This window comes from Ambystoma mexicanum, chromosome 7q (genome assembly GCF_040938575.1).
Source record: "Ambystoma mexicanum isolate Mex_15411 chromosome 7q, UKY_AmexF1_1, whole genome shotgun sequence".
In the NCBI taxonomy this organism is placed as follows: domain Eukaryota; kingdom Metazoa; phylum Chordata; class Amphibia; order Caudata; family Ambystomatidae; genus Ambystoma; species Ambystoma mexicanum.
In genome coordinates, this window is record NC_090941.1 from 658,269,061 (window position 1) to 658,283,679 (window position 14,619).

At 48.0% G+C, this 14,619-nt stretch overlaps 1 protein-coding gene across 2 annotated transcripts in view; it reads right to left on the bottom strand.

The window, feature by feature from the left end:
- Positions 1-1,309: 1,309 nt before the first annotated feature.
- The window catches only part of PAN3 (poly(A) specific ribonuclease subunit PAN3), a 2,094,753-nt gene continuing 2,081,443 nt past the window's right edge, over positions 1,310-14,619 (bottom strand). For both annotated transcript variants that reach the window (XM_069640299.1, XM_069640298.1), the window contains one exon: positions 1,310-4,140. In XM_069640299.1, coding sequence (XP_069496400.1) covers positions 4,000-4,140 — 141 coding nt within the window. In that variant the 3' untranslated portion in view covers positions 1,310-3,999. The remainder of the gene's footprint in view (positions 4,141-14,619) is intronic.

Genomic DNA, 14,619 nt, shown 5'->3' on the forward strand with positions numbered 1-14,619 from the left:
TGGGCTTCCCTACAAAATTTTGGCCAGACTGCATGGGACCTAAAATGCAGATGCACAAATGCTTCTGCCCACTGGGCTTAGAATCCACATCACTCTATTATCTGCCTCCCAGTAGGGAGGATAATTGCACTGCACACCCTCTGCATCATGTTCAGGGATATTAAGGGAACAGGACCAGAATTTCTGAAGAACCTCAAAGTACACAATCCGTCCCGTACCCTTAGGTATTTCTCACAGCAGACACAGTTCCCCATTTCCCCTTGAAGAAGTAAGAAAGAGCATCCTTTTCCTAGCTGGTCCCAAACTATAGGATTCTATTCAGTACAACTTCAGAGCCACCACTACATATTCAGGGTTTAAGAAAGCAATATAAATGTGGCTCTTTACATACTGACACATTGCCTGACATCAGTCAACCCATGTGGGAAATACCCATAGACAAACACCATATTCTACAAAGTGACAATACTTTCTTTATTCCTCATCACCACTTACCTGCAGAGGTGACTCCCTTTACTGTTACATTGGAAAAGCAATTACTCTCCCTTCACAACTCACACATGCAAATGATCCCTTGACATTAAGCTACAATAATCATTCTTTTGTATTGCATTTATTATCATTCTTGCAGTAATTGATTGCTGTTCTACAAACTGACAACTTTGTATTGAAATACATATTTTCATATGATCAATAGAATTAACTTGTTTTCTATCTCTTGAAGATAAGTGGGGCAGCCATCTATATCTATAGACCACATACAACAAATAACATATCTTTATAATATTAGATGATATACAGTATTGCCAATTTACCTAGTCAGGGACACATTTTTGATCCAGATTTGTATATTTTTTCTAAAACAGCCAAGCAGGGAACTCAATTATATCCCAAATATTAACAACCCCCCCACCCCTTTAGTTCACATCTAATACTTTGCCCCATCCAGACACAACCATATCTGGTGTCTCCACTTATTAGAATTTCTAAGGTATACATGTGAATCTAAACCAGATTCGATTTACACTTAAAATATATCTAAAAAACATTTAACGAATAAGGTCATATGACCTACAAGACTGAGCAAGGGACCCTGAAAAAGTTGTTGGGCAGTTGTAACACTTTTCCCTCAAACGGGCCGTATCCTCTGCTTCCAGAAAAATGAAGAAACAATCTATGCAGTGGGCCTAGAATGATAGCACCCTTATAAAAAACAGTGATCACTTATCAACATAAACACTGATATAATCACTGGAAGAAAACATTTTTTTCTGGTATTCTTTATTAAAAATACTGCTGTACACATGAAGACGGAAAACAATGTTTAAGATGGGCAACACAGTAGGGTAATGACAATACAACTTAATAGACCATTGATCTTTATGTGAAACCAACAGTGACACATGAATTATCAAACCAAGGGCAATAAAAAGAAATAGACGTATCTTTTAAACAAAATATTTACAAAGCAGTAATTACACAAAGAGAACATAAATGGTACAAAATGATTTTGAATGACCAACATTACATGATTTTAAAGGTCGTCTTTACTGTGCTTTTTTATCTGTCAACACAAAAAAAAAAAGGTCACGATGTTCCCATACATGGGACGGCATACTTACTGTACTTGTGTGAACACAAATGTGTAATTCAAATCTTCGTGCTAAGGTAACATTAAGACAATCTTTTGTAAATGGAATAAAAATGGTGTTAAAGATGGGCTCCTAAACACCCACAGAGACTTGAGAGTAGTTTTCAAGAAATATACCAAAAACATTGACTAGATAACAAAAATACAAAAGCAAACAAAAATAAGTTTGTGTTACCCAAGATTAACATTTTTGATGAAAACATTAGCCATCAACTTTTTACCAAGTCCTGAGGATAATGGGGGCCAAAGCAAACTCATGTTTATGCATTGACATTTAGTTTTGCAATTTAGAATTAAGCAGAGAACAATATGCTGGTCTACAGATGATCAAAACAAAAGCCCTATTTTACCTCTGCTTGCTGCTTTTGTATGAATTGGTCCATAAATGTACTTTACATGGTGCCTGAGCCCCATAATTTAATAGATGATCCCCTTTTCCATAGTCAAAGAAAATAATTTTGGAAATGAAAACCTCAGATTGCTTTTAAATAAGCATTTCATTGTTATTTTTAGAATACAAGCACTTTTTGTACAAAAGATTACAATGTGATTTTTTCAAAAAACATAAAAAACAGCTGCACTTTCTCAATATCTTGAGCTAATGATAAAAGACGGCTTTGCATGTTAGCTCTTCAAAGTTTGTGTTCTTTTTCATTTAAAAAGAACAGTATTGTGGCAATTACTCTTTGAATTTGAACAATGTGGTCCCTGTTAAAATTCAAACAAATCAAATGCAACAATACTCAGACTTGTATAATAAACTGATAACCAGGTGTGGTCTTGCCCATACTTACTAAAATGTGTAAAGCAACGAACCACATGGTTTTCAAAGTTTCCGGAGTGAAGAGATTTTTCCTTAATGCAAGTCCCAAGTGATAGAATAATATTAAAGCTTATAAAAGTGGACAGCAGAGAAATATTAAAAACTTCTCCCAAAACTAGAAAGATTGATCATTTAAAATTGAAGTCCGTAACGTATGTTGCAAATGTGTCAAGTCTGTTACAACCAAGTTCAGTTTCCATGTTTTCTTCAAAACCGCAGGGCTAGCACTTGGTGCCATCAAAACATTCAGTGCGGAGGAAAAAACAGGATGCAGATACCACATTAAGAAATAAAAATTCCTATATATTTGGCAGTCTTCGGTATCAAAGTTTCAATGTTTATCGCACGCTAATTTTCCGATGAATACCAAAGTTTGGCATCAGAACCACAGGTCAAAATGCTGCAAGGAGAAGGAAAATGGGATGTGTACGATTGAGTTTCTGTAGGATTCAACGTGTTGAGAATTTTCAAAAGTAATATTACTCTCACATAAGCAGTGATGGTAAAGGCACAGCAGAATATCCTCAATCCAGATTCATGTTGCAAGGCTTCAACCTCCCTTCTTGACAGAACTGCTGTGTTTAATCTTCTTACCAGTGTTCCTTTTATCTGTTTCCAGTGTAAAGTACCGTAATAAAGCTGTGGTTCAAAGAAAAGCATTTTATGCAAAAAATACATATTGTAAACCTAAAGTAATACAGCCCTGAAACGTCCAGGTATTTAACACAATTTGTTTCAATGTTCTATTAAAAAATCTGCTCATGTGAATGAGTCCGAAGCAGGAATATGTATCCATAACAATATCTTAAAAGGCGCTGGTTTTTGTTTCAAGAAACAATAATAGGAATATTTAACAGTGTGGGGTGATCAAATTTTACAATCGTCAGATTCTAAGGGGCAAATAAAAACGAAATACACCATTCAATAAATCATTGATAAATTATTTGAACTGTTATACATCTTACGGCTTGGATCTGTAAACTTACTGTAGGGGGTGAAAAGGGATTGTACTCAACACTTTTCTAAAGGTTTCAAACAGCAATTGAAAGCACTCCGATTCAAATGAATTATTGGTATGGTCCTTTATGCTTTTGAGCACAAAACAAGATCTTGCAATATTATCGTTGAAAGAAATATTGCACCAAGAAATGTTCTTTCAAATATTTTCCCTTAATAAGTATACACTGTGGCAAAACGTTGAAGATTGTAAAGTCTTTAAAAAATTTAAATTAGTGCATATACAAGTGGAAAAAATAAAAGCAGGAACATCAAAGCACCCGATAGTGTTCCTTTATCTAAAATAAATTTCTTCACAGATAAAGCCTCCAATGGCAGCAATAGCTTTCGAATAAATGAAACATTCTTCCTTTCAAGTAACAGTGTACCTGACTGAAGTGCAAGCAGCTTTGCTCATCTCCTGTTTGTTTTCCCAAATGTGAAATGAGATGACAACGACAATTCAGCTGTAGTGCAATTTGCTACTGGTTTAGTTCCTTAGCAATGTCCTGCATGCTCGCAGCAAACACTACAACTGACCATTTGCCGCTGCAACCAGTTCTTGAAATGTATTCTCAAAGCAGCGTTTTAAATCACTGTAAGTCACCACAAGCACACTTTTCTCATCTCGGGAAATTAGACTGATCTTTTCTGGCACACCAGCATCCAACTGTAAAACAAAACAAACACAATTAAAGCAAAACAGATCAATATACAATGTCATGTTTCTTAGTAATGTCTTTTACTATGTCTTTTGAAAAAACTTAAAATTATTAGATTGTTGACCTCTACGATAGATGGTTGATCTTACTTAAGGGGTCCAATGGTTGGTTTGTTCTTAAGAGCCTGTTTACATATGTATACATACACATGCATTTGAGCAGTAATCTCCCCTCTGAACTCCACTTTGTCCCTGAAGGATCTCTCCATACCTCCCCTAACCTTGCTCAACCCTCCCAACCCTCACTGTCTATTTCCTGTCCCTCACGCATCCGCAGTGCTGTTTAACAGCATTTGCGAGCAAATGCCTTTGGGCCTTGCTGCCTTCCAACATGCAAAATGATACAGAACAGTCACAAAATTACTTTGTGCCTTTTTTTGTTACTTAATTGCAGCCGTTTTGTGCTACTTAACCTAGTCTGTAAAAATGATGACTGGACTTTTTTTTGGGACAGTTTTAAATTATCTATTTGTACTTGATACCATGGAAACAAAGTGTGTGTGTGTGTGTGTGTGTGTATGTGCAACAATGTTTCTTCAGAAGTTAAAACACAAAAGATGAATCAAAACAGAAAAGAAGAAGGGAAAAATGAAAAACAAACAAAAAGGTTTGCAGTAAAATTTCAGAAATGTTTCCAAACGAATTGTAAAAGCCAATGCAACAGTCTGATGGGTATTGTCAGTGCTGCAGCAATAGCTGAAAAGTGGACAGACATTTAATGACACCTCCAGACTTCCCTTTCTAATTAAGACTCACTGTTTCCCAAGTGACGTCCTTAATAAAAATTAAAGTTATTCATCATAGTGACTAGAGTACTCATAGTACACTTTCCTCCATCCTTGTGGGCATCCCCCAAAATGGGGACAGTACCGGAACCTTTGGCAGCGGAAAATTGAGATTCCCCATTAAATATAGTATAGCACGCGGGGCCTCGGGCATGGGAACTCCCTGAAGCACCCACCCTCTGTCCCCTTTGAACACATCGGTCGCTTAGATATCTGGCTATGCTTATTACATATTAGCCATTAACATACTAGTGTTTGAAAGCGGGTGGGACGTATGGAAGAAAGGGGACTATGTACTAGGAGCACTCTAGTCACTACGGTGAGTAACTTTAATTACTCTTACGTACCATCGCCTTTCCTCCATCCTTGTGGGTGATTCCACCGAACAAGAACATAGGGTGGAAATGTGATAAACTGCCTCATATATAGGACGGAGCAACAAGATTCTTCAGAACCGCCTGACCAAACTCTGCATCGCGTCTGGAGCTGTTGTCCAGTGAATAGTGCTTACAAGAAGGCTGACGGAGTGTGCCAAGTAGCTGCCTTACTGATGACATCCCAAGAAGCAGATTTCTGAAATGTGACAGCCCTGGACTTGGCTCTGACCGCATGGGTATGAATCTACTCAGGAACATGTCTGCCAATGGGCGATGGAAGCCTTGGAAGCCTGAGAGATGGGGGAAGAGCCCCCAAAGGTCACTTCCAATGCCTCAGACATCCTGAAGGATTTGGTCAGAGAGAGATTAAACCAACGGACCCTCTTGAGGTCCAAGGAATGCAGGGCCCTCTCTGCCTCCAACTGCGGGTTCGGGAAGAACACCGGCATGCAGATCTCTTGATTCAGGTGAAATGGAAAGACCACCCTTGAGCAAGAAGTTTGGGTGAGTGCGCAAGATGACCTTGTCATCGTGTAACAACGCCTGCAGCTCACTTATCCTGCACGCAGAGGTGAGAGCCATCAGTAAAACCATCTTTAGTGTTGCCAAGCGGATGTCCACATATGCCATTGGCTCGAAAGGCTTGGGCTGCAAAGCTGCAGAACGACACTGAGGTCCCAGATTGGGTGCGGCCAATGCACCAGCAGAAAAAGCCTAGACAACCCCTTAGGGTGTGGCCTTAACCACCGGGTTTGCTGCAGAAAAAACATGCTTGGGGGAATTCCTGTAAGCCCCAATAGCTGCAAAATAAGTGCGGCAAGTACCACCTGGACTCAAGAACTAGCCAGGTGTGCTGAAAAAGACAGTACGTCATTAAGAGGACAGTTGACAGGGTTGTGTAAGGAAGGCATGGAATCACAGTAAGATAGACAGACAGACACATGTGATCACAGTTCAAGGGTGTTTTATTGAACTCTTAGCAGGGGTGTGAAAAACACCTATATAACCCTAAATCTATGATGGGAGCAAGCTATGACCATCAAATAAGGAACAAGTTACTTACCTGTAATTGTTGTTCTCCAGCATGGGTCTGGCATGGATTCACATGCTCATGAATATTCCCCGTCGTCAGGCCGGGAATCCTCGGTATAGGAAAAAATCAGTATCAGTTTCGTTTCTGATCTGTCTTTCTTAGTAGTAACCAATCACTGGTCTCTGGGTCATACTGCCCCCAGCCAATGACTGCCCTCTCCCTAAGCCCCGCCTCTGGCAGCCATCCTCAGATTTGGTAGCATGTAAAGTGGCAGTATGACCAAGTGAAGAGCCGCAGAGGGGTAGGCAGGAGGGTTCGCATGTGAATCCATGCTGGAGAACAACAGTTACAGGTAAGTAACTTGTTCCTTCTCCAGCATGGGGTCTGGCATGGATTCACATGCTCATGAATAAGAGAATACATAGCAGTACACACATACACAACCACGGGAGGTGGCAACAGGCTCAACATTAAGCAATACAACAACTCAACATTAAGCATCTCCTACCTCCTCACCAGGCTCACCTTAGGCGAACAGGTTGCGCAGCACTGCTTGGCCGACCCTGGACTCCTCCCTGGAATCCCGATCGACGCAGTAGAATTTTGTGAAGGTGTGCGTCGACCTCCACGTCGCAGCCCTGCAGTCACGAAGAGATCGATTTGGGGTTCGCCCCATCGTCGGAACACCAGACAGGAACGCCTTGGTAGCAGCGATAGCTCTGGTCGAATGGGCTCTCGGACGGCCGGGCAGCGGTCGGTTTGCCAACAGGTGACAGTGCATGATGCAGCCGGAGAGCCATCTGGAAATGGAAGTCTTCGAGAGAGCCTTCCCTTGATTCACAGTCCCAAAGTTCACAAACAGCTGTGATGTCTTCCGAAAACTCTTTGTGCGGTCCACGTAGAACTTCAGCGCTCTAGCTACATCCAGCGAGTGCAAAGTCCTCACAGCCGGCGATGAAGGCGACGGGAAGAAAACTGGCAACACCAAGGGCTCGTTGAGGTGGAAGTCCGACGGCACCTTGGGCATAAAGGAGGGGTGCGTCCTCAGCACCACCCTCGTGTCATGAAAAGTCAAGTATGGAGGCTTGCAAGATAGGGCCTGATCTCTCCCACTCGTCGTGCGGAGGTGATGGCCACGAGGAAAGCTGTCTTCCATGACAGGAACTTCAAAGGCGCCGAATGCATAGGCTCGAATGTGGCCCCCATGAGCCTGGTCAGCACCACATTAAGCTTCGACGGCGGGAATGATCGCAATAGTCCCTTAGTCCTGTTATATCGGGAGATTGCAGCCAGATGTAGTTTGATGGAGGCGTGAGCCAGTCCAGCTTTGGCCAGCGACAGTAGGTACGGCAGTACTTGAGGGGCCGTAATCCGCAGAGGGTTAATCTTCTGTGCACGGCACCAGACAGAGAACCTCTTCCATTTATGTCCGTAGCACTTGAGAGTTGAGGACCCCCTGGCCTTTGCAAGAACCTCTCTGCAGTCGGCCGGGATGTCGTACCCTCCAAACCCTAGTGCTGCAGGAGCCAGGCCTGCAAGTTCAGCGACTCCGGGTTGTGGTGAAGAATGGCGCCTCCTTCTCTGGAGAGAAGGTTTGCGTCCGTCGGCAGCTTGACTGGTGTGGACGTTGACAAGTCCAGAAGGTCCGGGAACCAGATCTGTCTCGGCCACACCGTTGCGACGAGGATCATCCTGCACTGGGACCTCTTGAGCTGGTTGATGAGCCGGAGCAGCAACGGCAGTGGAGGGAACGCACAAAGAAATAGGCCGTCCCAGGGGAACGAGAAAGCATCGCCCATGCTCCTCGGCTGGGGGAACCTGCTGGCGAACCTCCGGCACTTGGAATTCGTCGCCGTCGCGAAGAGATCGATTTGGGGTTCGCCCCATCGTCGGAAGAGTCGATCCACTTGATCCTGGCGTAGTTCCCACTCGTGGCACGAGTGCAGCTCCCTGCTGAGTGAGTCGGCGATCGTGTTTTTTATTCCTGCCGGATGAAGAGGCACCAGAAACATCCCTTGGGCGACGGCCCAATGCCACAGATCCTTGGCTTCCTTGGATAGGGCCGGGGACCTGGTTCCGCCCTGCTTCCGGATGTAGAACATCGTGGTGGTGTTGTCGGTGAAGATCCTCACCACCTTGCCCTTGAGGGACGGAAGAAAGGACCTGAGGGCCCAGAACACTGCGCGGAGCTCCAAGAAGTTGATGTGGAGTGACTTCTCCTCCATGAGCCAAAGGCCTCTTGCGTGAAGATCTCCGGAGTGCGCTCCCCAACCTTCCAGGGAGGCGTCCGTCATCACCATCACCTGATGAGCTGGGGTCTGAAAGTCTGTGCCCGCTGACGGATGGGAGCGGGTACCCCACCACTGGAAAGCCTGACGAAACGTCTTGTTGAGGGATCCTGTCCTCGAAGCTGCCCATCGACTGGACCCAGCGGGCGTCGAGGAATTCTTGTAAGGGGCGCATCCGAAGCCTGCAAAGGCGCACCAGATAAATGCAGGAGGACATCATCCCGAGGAGGGACTTGATAGATCTTACCCTGGCCATGTCCGTGGCCAGCAGACGCTGCACCTTGCCCAGAATGGTCCTGGTCCTTTCCTCCGACGGCGAGGCCAGCCGTGTCACTGTGTCGAGCTTGGCTCCCAGAAACAGGGCGACTTGCGACGGAACCAGATGGGATTTTGGAAAGTTGACGGAGAATCCCAGGTCCGTGAGCAGCTGGACGGTCTTCGCAGTGTGCTCCACGGCGAGCTCCCTTGTCCTTGCCCGGATGAGCCAGTCGTCCAGGTAGGGGTAGACGTGGATCCCCTGTAGGCGCAGCCGCGCCGCCACCGGTGCGAGGCACTTGGTGAACACCCTGGGTGCCGACTTCAATCCGAACGGGAGGGCCTTGAACTGGTAGTGCCGCCCTTGGACCACGAACCTGAGGAACTTTCAGTGTCTTTTTAGAATGGGGATGTGGAAGTATGCATCCTCCAAGTCCAACGACGACAGGAAATCGCCCTCCTCCAGCTGTCCCAGCACGTGCTGGAGGGTGACCATACGGAACTTCTGTGCCTTGATGTACTTGTTCAGTCGTTGCAGGTCCAGGATGGGGCGCCATCCTCCTGTCTTCTTTTTTACGAGGAAGTACCTTGAGTAAACTCCAGAGCCCTGAAGCCTCTTTGGGACGAGCTCGATGTCACCCTTCTTGGGCATCGCCCTTACTTCCAACAGTAGTTGAGGGACGTGATTTTCCTTCCTGGCCACGGGTGGAACGCGAGGGCACTTCTTCTGAAACTCGAGGGCGTGCCCTTGGGCCAAGGCGTCCAGCACCCAACCGTCGGTGGAGATGGACTCCCACACGCTGACGAACCTCGCCAGCCGGCCTCCCACCGGGGTGCTTCGGCGGGGGCCCAACCCCACGGTCGGTTCAATCTTGTTTGGAGGCCGCCTTGCCTCCTTGACCTCCCTGTCGACGACGACGGGCACCACCTGACTTGCCGCGTCCCCTGTAGGCTTCCTGGGACGAAGATCTCGCCGCTTGGCGGTACGTGGAGGAGCCACTGCCGGATCCCTTGGAGGCACCTTGTCTGCCTCCGGAGCTCCGAAAGGACGGCCGTCGTTGTTGGAGCACTCCCAGTGCCCGGGCAGTCTCTGTGTCTGGTCTTGATGGCCTGAAGGGACTCATCAACCGCCTTCCCAAACAGGTTGTTCCCGTCGAAGGGCAGGTCCAAAACCTTGGTTTGTACGTCCTGGTGGAAATCCGTGGCCTTGAGCCATCCTCGTCGTCTCAAGCAAACGCTGTTGCCCAACTGACGGTAACCGGTGTCGGCGATGTCCGTTGCCACTGTGATGGCGTGGTCCGAAGCAATCTCACCTTCCTGTAGGATTTCAAGGGCCTCAGTCCTTTTGCCGTCCGGAAGGAAGTCCAACAGAGGGGCGATTTTGAACCACAATTCCCTGTCGTAGCAGGCTACGATAGCCAGGGCGATGGCTGCCTTGATAGTCGTTGCTGCGGATGAGATGATCCGTCGTCCCATCGTGTCCAGCTTCCTGCCCTCGCCGTCCGGCGGGGAAGTTGATGTCGAGGCCGATGCCCCCCCAGCTTTCTTCTTTGCCGCTGCCGAGACGACCGAATCCGGGGTAGGTTGTGCCCGAAGGCACAAGGGGGCACCGTCAAGGACCCGGTACTTCTTCTCGTCCCGGTCCCTCTTTGCCGGCGCAGTGGCAGGGTTCTTGAGGAGGGTGAGCCCCTCATTCCAGATGTCATCAAGAAGCGGTACGGCGAGGACCATCTTCCTTTTGGCCTCGCGCCGTTGGTTAAGGAACCCTTCCTTCTTCTCTTCTGGGCAGAGCTGGAAGAGCTCGGATGCCCTGGAAATCATGGCATGAAAGGATCCAATCTCGTCGGGCGGGGACGCCCGAGCAAGGGCCAACGGGGGACACGTCCCGTCATCGCCTCCGTCGTCATCTGTACCTGTCGTAGCAGTGTCTCTGCCTGTATCATCCCCGTGGGTAGTAAACCGGGGGGAAGGCAGAGCAGGCCGCAGAGGTGGGAGAGGTGGCGTAGGATGTGTCGTCCTCCTCTTACGCGGTGGACTTTCCGAAGGTCCTGGCTCCGGTTCCCCCGTCGGGTCTGGCTCAGGTACCTCCGTCAGGGGGAGGGGAAACCTTGTTCTTATCTCCGAGCATAAGGACTGAATCGCTGACAAAATGGCTGCCAGAAACGACAGGCGCGAGGGCTCTTGAGGAGCCTCGTCGGCGACACTGTCGCTCTCGTCGTCGCCCTCGTCGGGATCCCTCCCGATGGGCTGAGCCTCTTCCACGACTTCGATGAGCTCTTCTTCAGAGGTCGTATCCGTATCCACGATGGCCACCAGCCCCTCCCCCACCTTTTCCAACGAGGACTTTGTGGGGGTATTCTCAATGGGCCTGAAAGACGACTCCCTCCGCGGTGGCAGGGAGACTCTGGGTCCTGAGGTCGCCTCCACTGGTGTAGCCTCCACAGGCTGAGCCAGGGCCGCGGCGACATCCTCAATCAAGGTCTTAGCAGGGTGAATTAAGGCCATTGTCACCTTCTGTACGCCTGGGGCCTTCACCTTGGGGGGAGGGTCCGAGCCTCGCTCCCCCTCTGCCGGAATCTTCGAGATCGACCGGGGCCTCTCCAGAAGCTTCGCCGGGTTCTCGGACTTCCTCTTACCCGAGCCAAGTGGTTGATGGCGCCGGGGAGGATGCGCCCTGCCTGGCAGCCAAGGAGCCCGACCGGTCGGCGCTCCCGGTGCCCGCGGACTCGCGGTGCTTAGCCTTTTGTTGGGCCCCCGTCGCCGGGGCGCCCTCACAGGACTTAGAAGACCGCTCTGACTTCTTTTTCTTCTTCTCGCCTGACGGGCTCTTCCCTTCCAGCCAGTTGGCGAGACAGAGGTGGCGATCCTTCATGGTCTGCTCCGACATGTTCCCACAAAACGCACAGTCCTTCTCCGTGTGCGTCTTGTCCTCATGGAGACAGTAGAGGCATAATGAATGCTCGTCCTCCTTGAAAACATTCTGAAGCTGGCATCCAGGACAGGTCCTAAACAGCTTCCCGGGCGTCAAGCTTCCTTTCTCCTGGGCCATGTCTGGGGTAGGCCTCGGAACTTCTGGAATCCTCCAAAAGCGTAACTCGACGAAATCTTCACCCTTGAGGGGCGTAGAAAACTCCGAAACAGATCCCCCGTTGATCGGATGTAGAAACGGTGGAGCTTGAGGCTCTATTTAACTGAAAAATGAGAACCATCTCCTGAAAAAAGCGCGCAAACGCAGCAAAAGCCCGAGAGCTACAGCACGAGGACTCCCAACACTTGAACGTGCGGTAAAAATCTGAGGATGGCTGCCAGAGGCGGGACTTAGGGAGAGGGCAGTCATTGGCTGGGGGCAGTATGACCCAGAGACCAGTGATTGGTTACTACTAAGAAAGACAGATCAGAAACGAAACTGATACTGATTTTTTTCTATACCGAGGATTCCCGGCCTGACGACGGGGAATATTCATGAGCATGTGAATCCATGCCAGACCCCATGCTGGAGAATAATGATACAATCCGAGTGAAGTCTAATCAAATATGAAGGGCCTATACAAAAAAAGAAAAATGATTGCCAATCCTTACAGCTATGCTACAAAACAATGTGGGATAATGTTCACAAAAAGAAGTGTTCATAAAATGATATGCCAGGATTTTAAGGCTGGGTCCTCCATTCCACACGCTTTTAGCACAGGACAAGGCGGGTCACTTGAGCACAGCACACTCCTGGGCTTCTCTGGCACAAGGTCACAGTTCAGTTCACCAACATCAGGGCCTTCTGTGCACATGTTTTTTTAGTGCAAGGTCTCTTGCCTCAGCAGACCGGATGCTCCATAAAAAATATAAGTTCCTTTCCCAACCGTTATGCGGTTTACTCTTCACTCAGGTTGCCCCTTGGGTTCCAACCAACTATAAGCATCCCCAGTCGGGTTCACATTTGCCACAACAATCTTCTCGGGTGTTGTTCTCCCAGGATCCCTCTCTTCCGGGCTCCGACCCTTTCTTTACAATTAGTTCCCCTCAGCCGGGCTCAGTCGAACTTCAGTTTACAGACAACCAAACACTTGAGTGAGCACAGGATTCAAAGCAACCCGCTGTAGGACCACTTCGATTTTACAGTTCAACAATTCCTCCCCACTCAAATGGGGGATGGTGGGGGGGGGGAGGTGAGTCAGGGACACCAAACAGATACCTTCGAGTGAGCACCCACGCAACGCTGGACCACTCTGTATCTGGTACCTATTTCAGTTTCACAAAAAGTCGATGGTATTCAAGTTCTCTTTCTTCATACAATGTTGCTGCTTGCAACCTTGAGCACAACACAATCCGTTCTGCTGTCAGTTTCTCCAACTCACGGGCTGTGCGGAACTCGTTGGCGTTTCCTTGCCGTTGGAGTTCAGGGCAGTACCGCTGTGGCAATCGCTTCTCCCCGCCCTGGCTATCAGTGCGGGAGGGCCCCATGTACCGTTGACACACGCTACACCATTAGTCATCTGCAATTCCAGTTCTTATGTTTCTTTTCCTTGAGGCTTCTTGAAAGTCAAGGTTCTGGGTTGAAAAGGGCCAGGGCAATTCCCTCCTTGGCCTCTCAGATCTCGCCGCCTTTCTCCTTAGTTTCAGTTCACTATAAGAGGCAGTTCAATTCAATAGGCCTGGGAAAACGTCAATGGTTCAGTGTCTTGGATAGGATAGCACAGTTCTGGTAGTAAACGGTTAAGTCTTTGCCAATGTGCTTAGAAGTAGTTTGCCAGAAAGAGTTTTATATTGGATTAGGAGCAAACACGACTCCGAAGTTGGGAAAGTTTCACAAACTTTCACTGCGGCAGAAAGGATTTCCACATCGCGTTTGCACAGTCCCTTATGGATGAAGAAAAGCTGTAGCTGTGGCAGTTGTTCCTGGCAGTTCATGCAAATCTCGCAGTTCCTGGGCTTCAGTCGTGGGGACAAGAAGGACGACGTCGGGAGATTCCTCCACTGCCCAGGGAAGAAGTCACAAGTGTGTCTAAACGTCGGTTTTAAGGTGCGAGTGCCTTAAAGTCCACAAACTGGTATCCTTCTCACTGGCTATCCGGTTTTCAACAGCACTCTGAAGAAAATTCGATCAGTATGGAGACGGTGTCCAGGTGGCTTGCGAGTTGTTTGTTCCCACCAGCTCAAGGGAAGAAGTCGTCCTTGAAGGGGCTTCTCTGTCGAGGGAGTTTCAGGCGATTCGGACCTGCAGCAGGGCTTCACCGGGCAAACCAACGGTACAGGAGTTGCAGCAATCCTCTTCCTTCAGTTCGTCTTCGGTTCTTTTGTTCCAGTGATCGACTACCTTCCAAGTCCCACAGACCTGCTTTTAAACAGTTTTCTCCCATTCATTCCAGCCTAGCTGTCACTCACCCAGCAGAGTGGCTGTCCTTGCCGGACAGTCAGGCAGCCAATCACGCCAGAGTACATTCAGGTCTCCCAGGAGACTAAGCACAGGGAGTTTTGGGCACCTCCCTCACATCCTGTCCATCCCAGACACTCAGGCGCCAGAGGAGGGCTTCAGCACTGAAGCACGCCAAAGGCCATCGAACAAAGGGACCAAACCTGGTTTGGCACGCAGAGACAAACACTAAAAGGACCTTTCGTAAAAGAAACTGCAAAAAAAGATGATTTGAGTGTGTTTTTACAGAGGGGTCTTGGGCGCCATATTGAAAAACATGGATAAC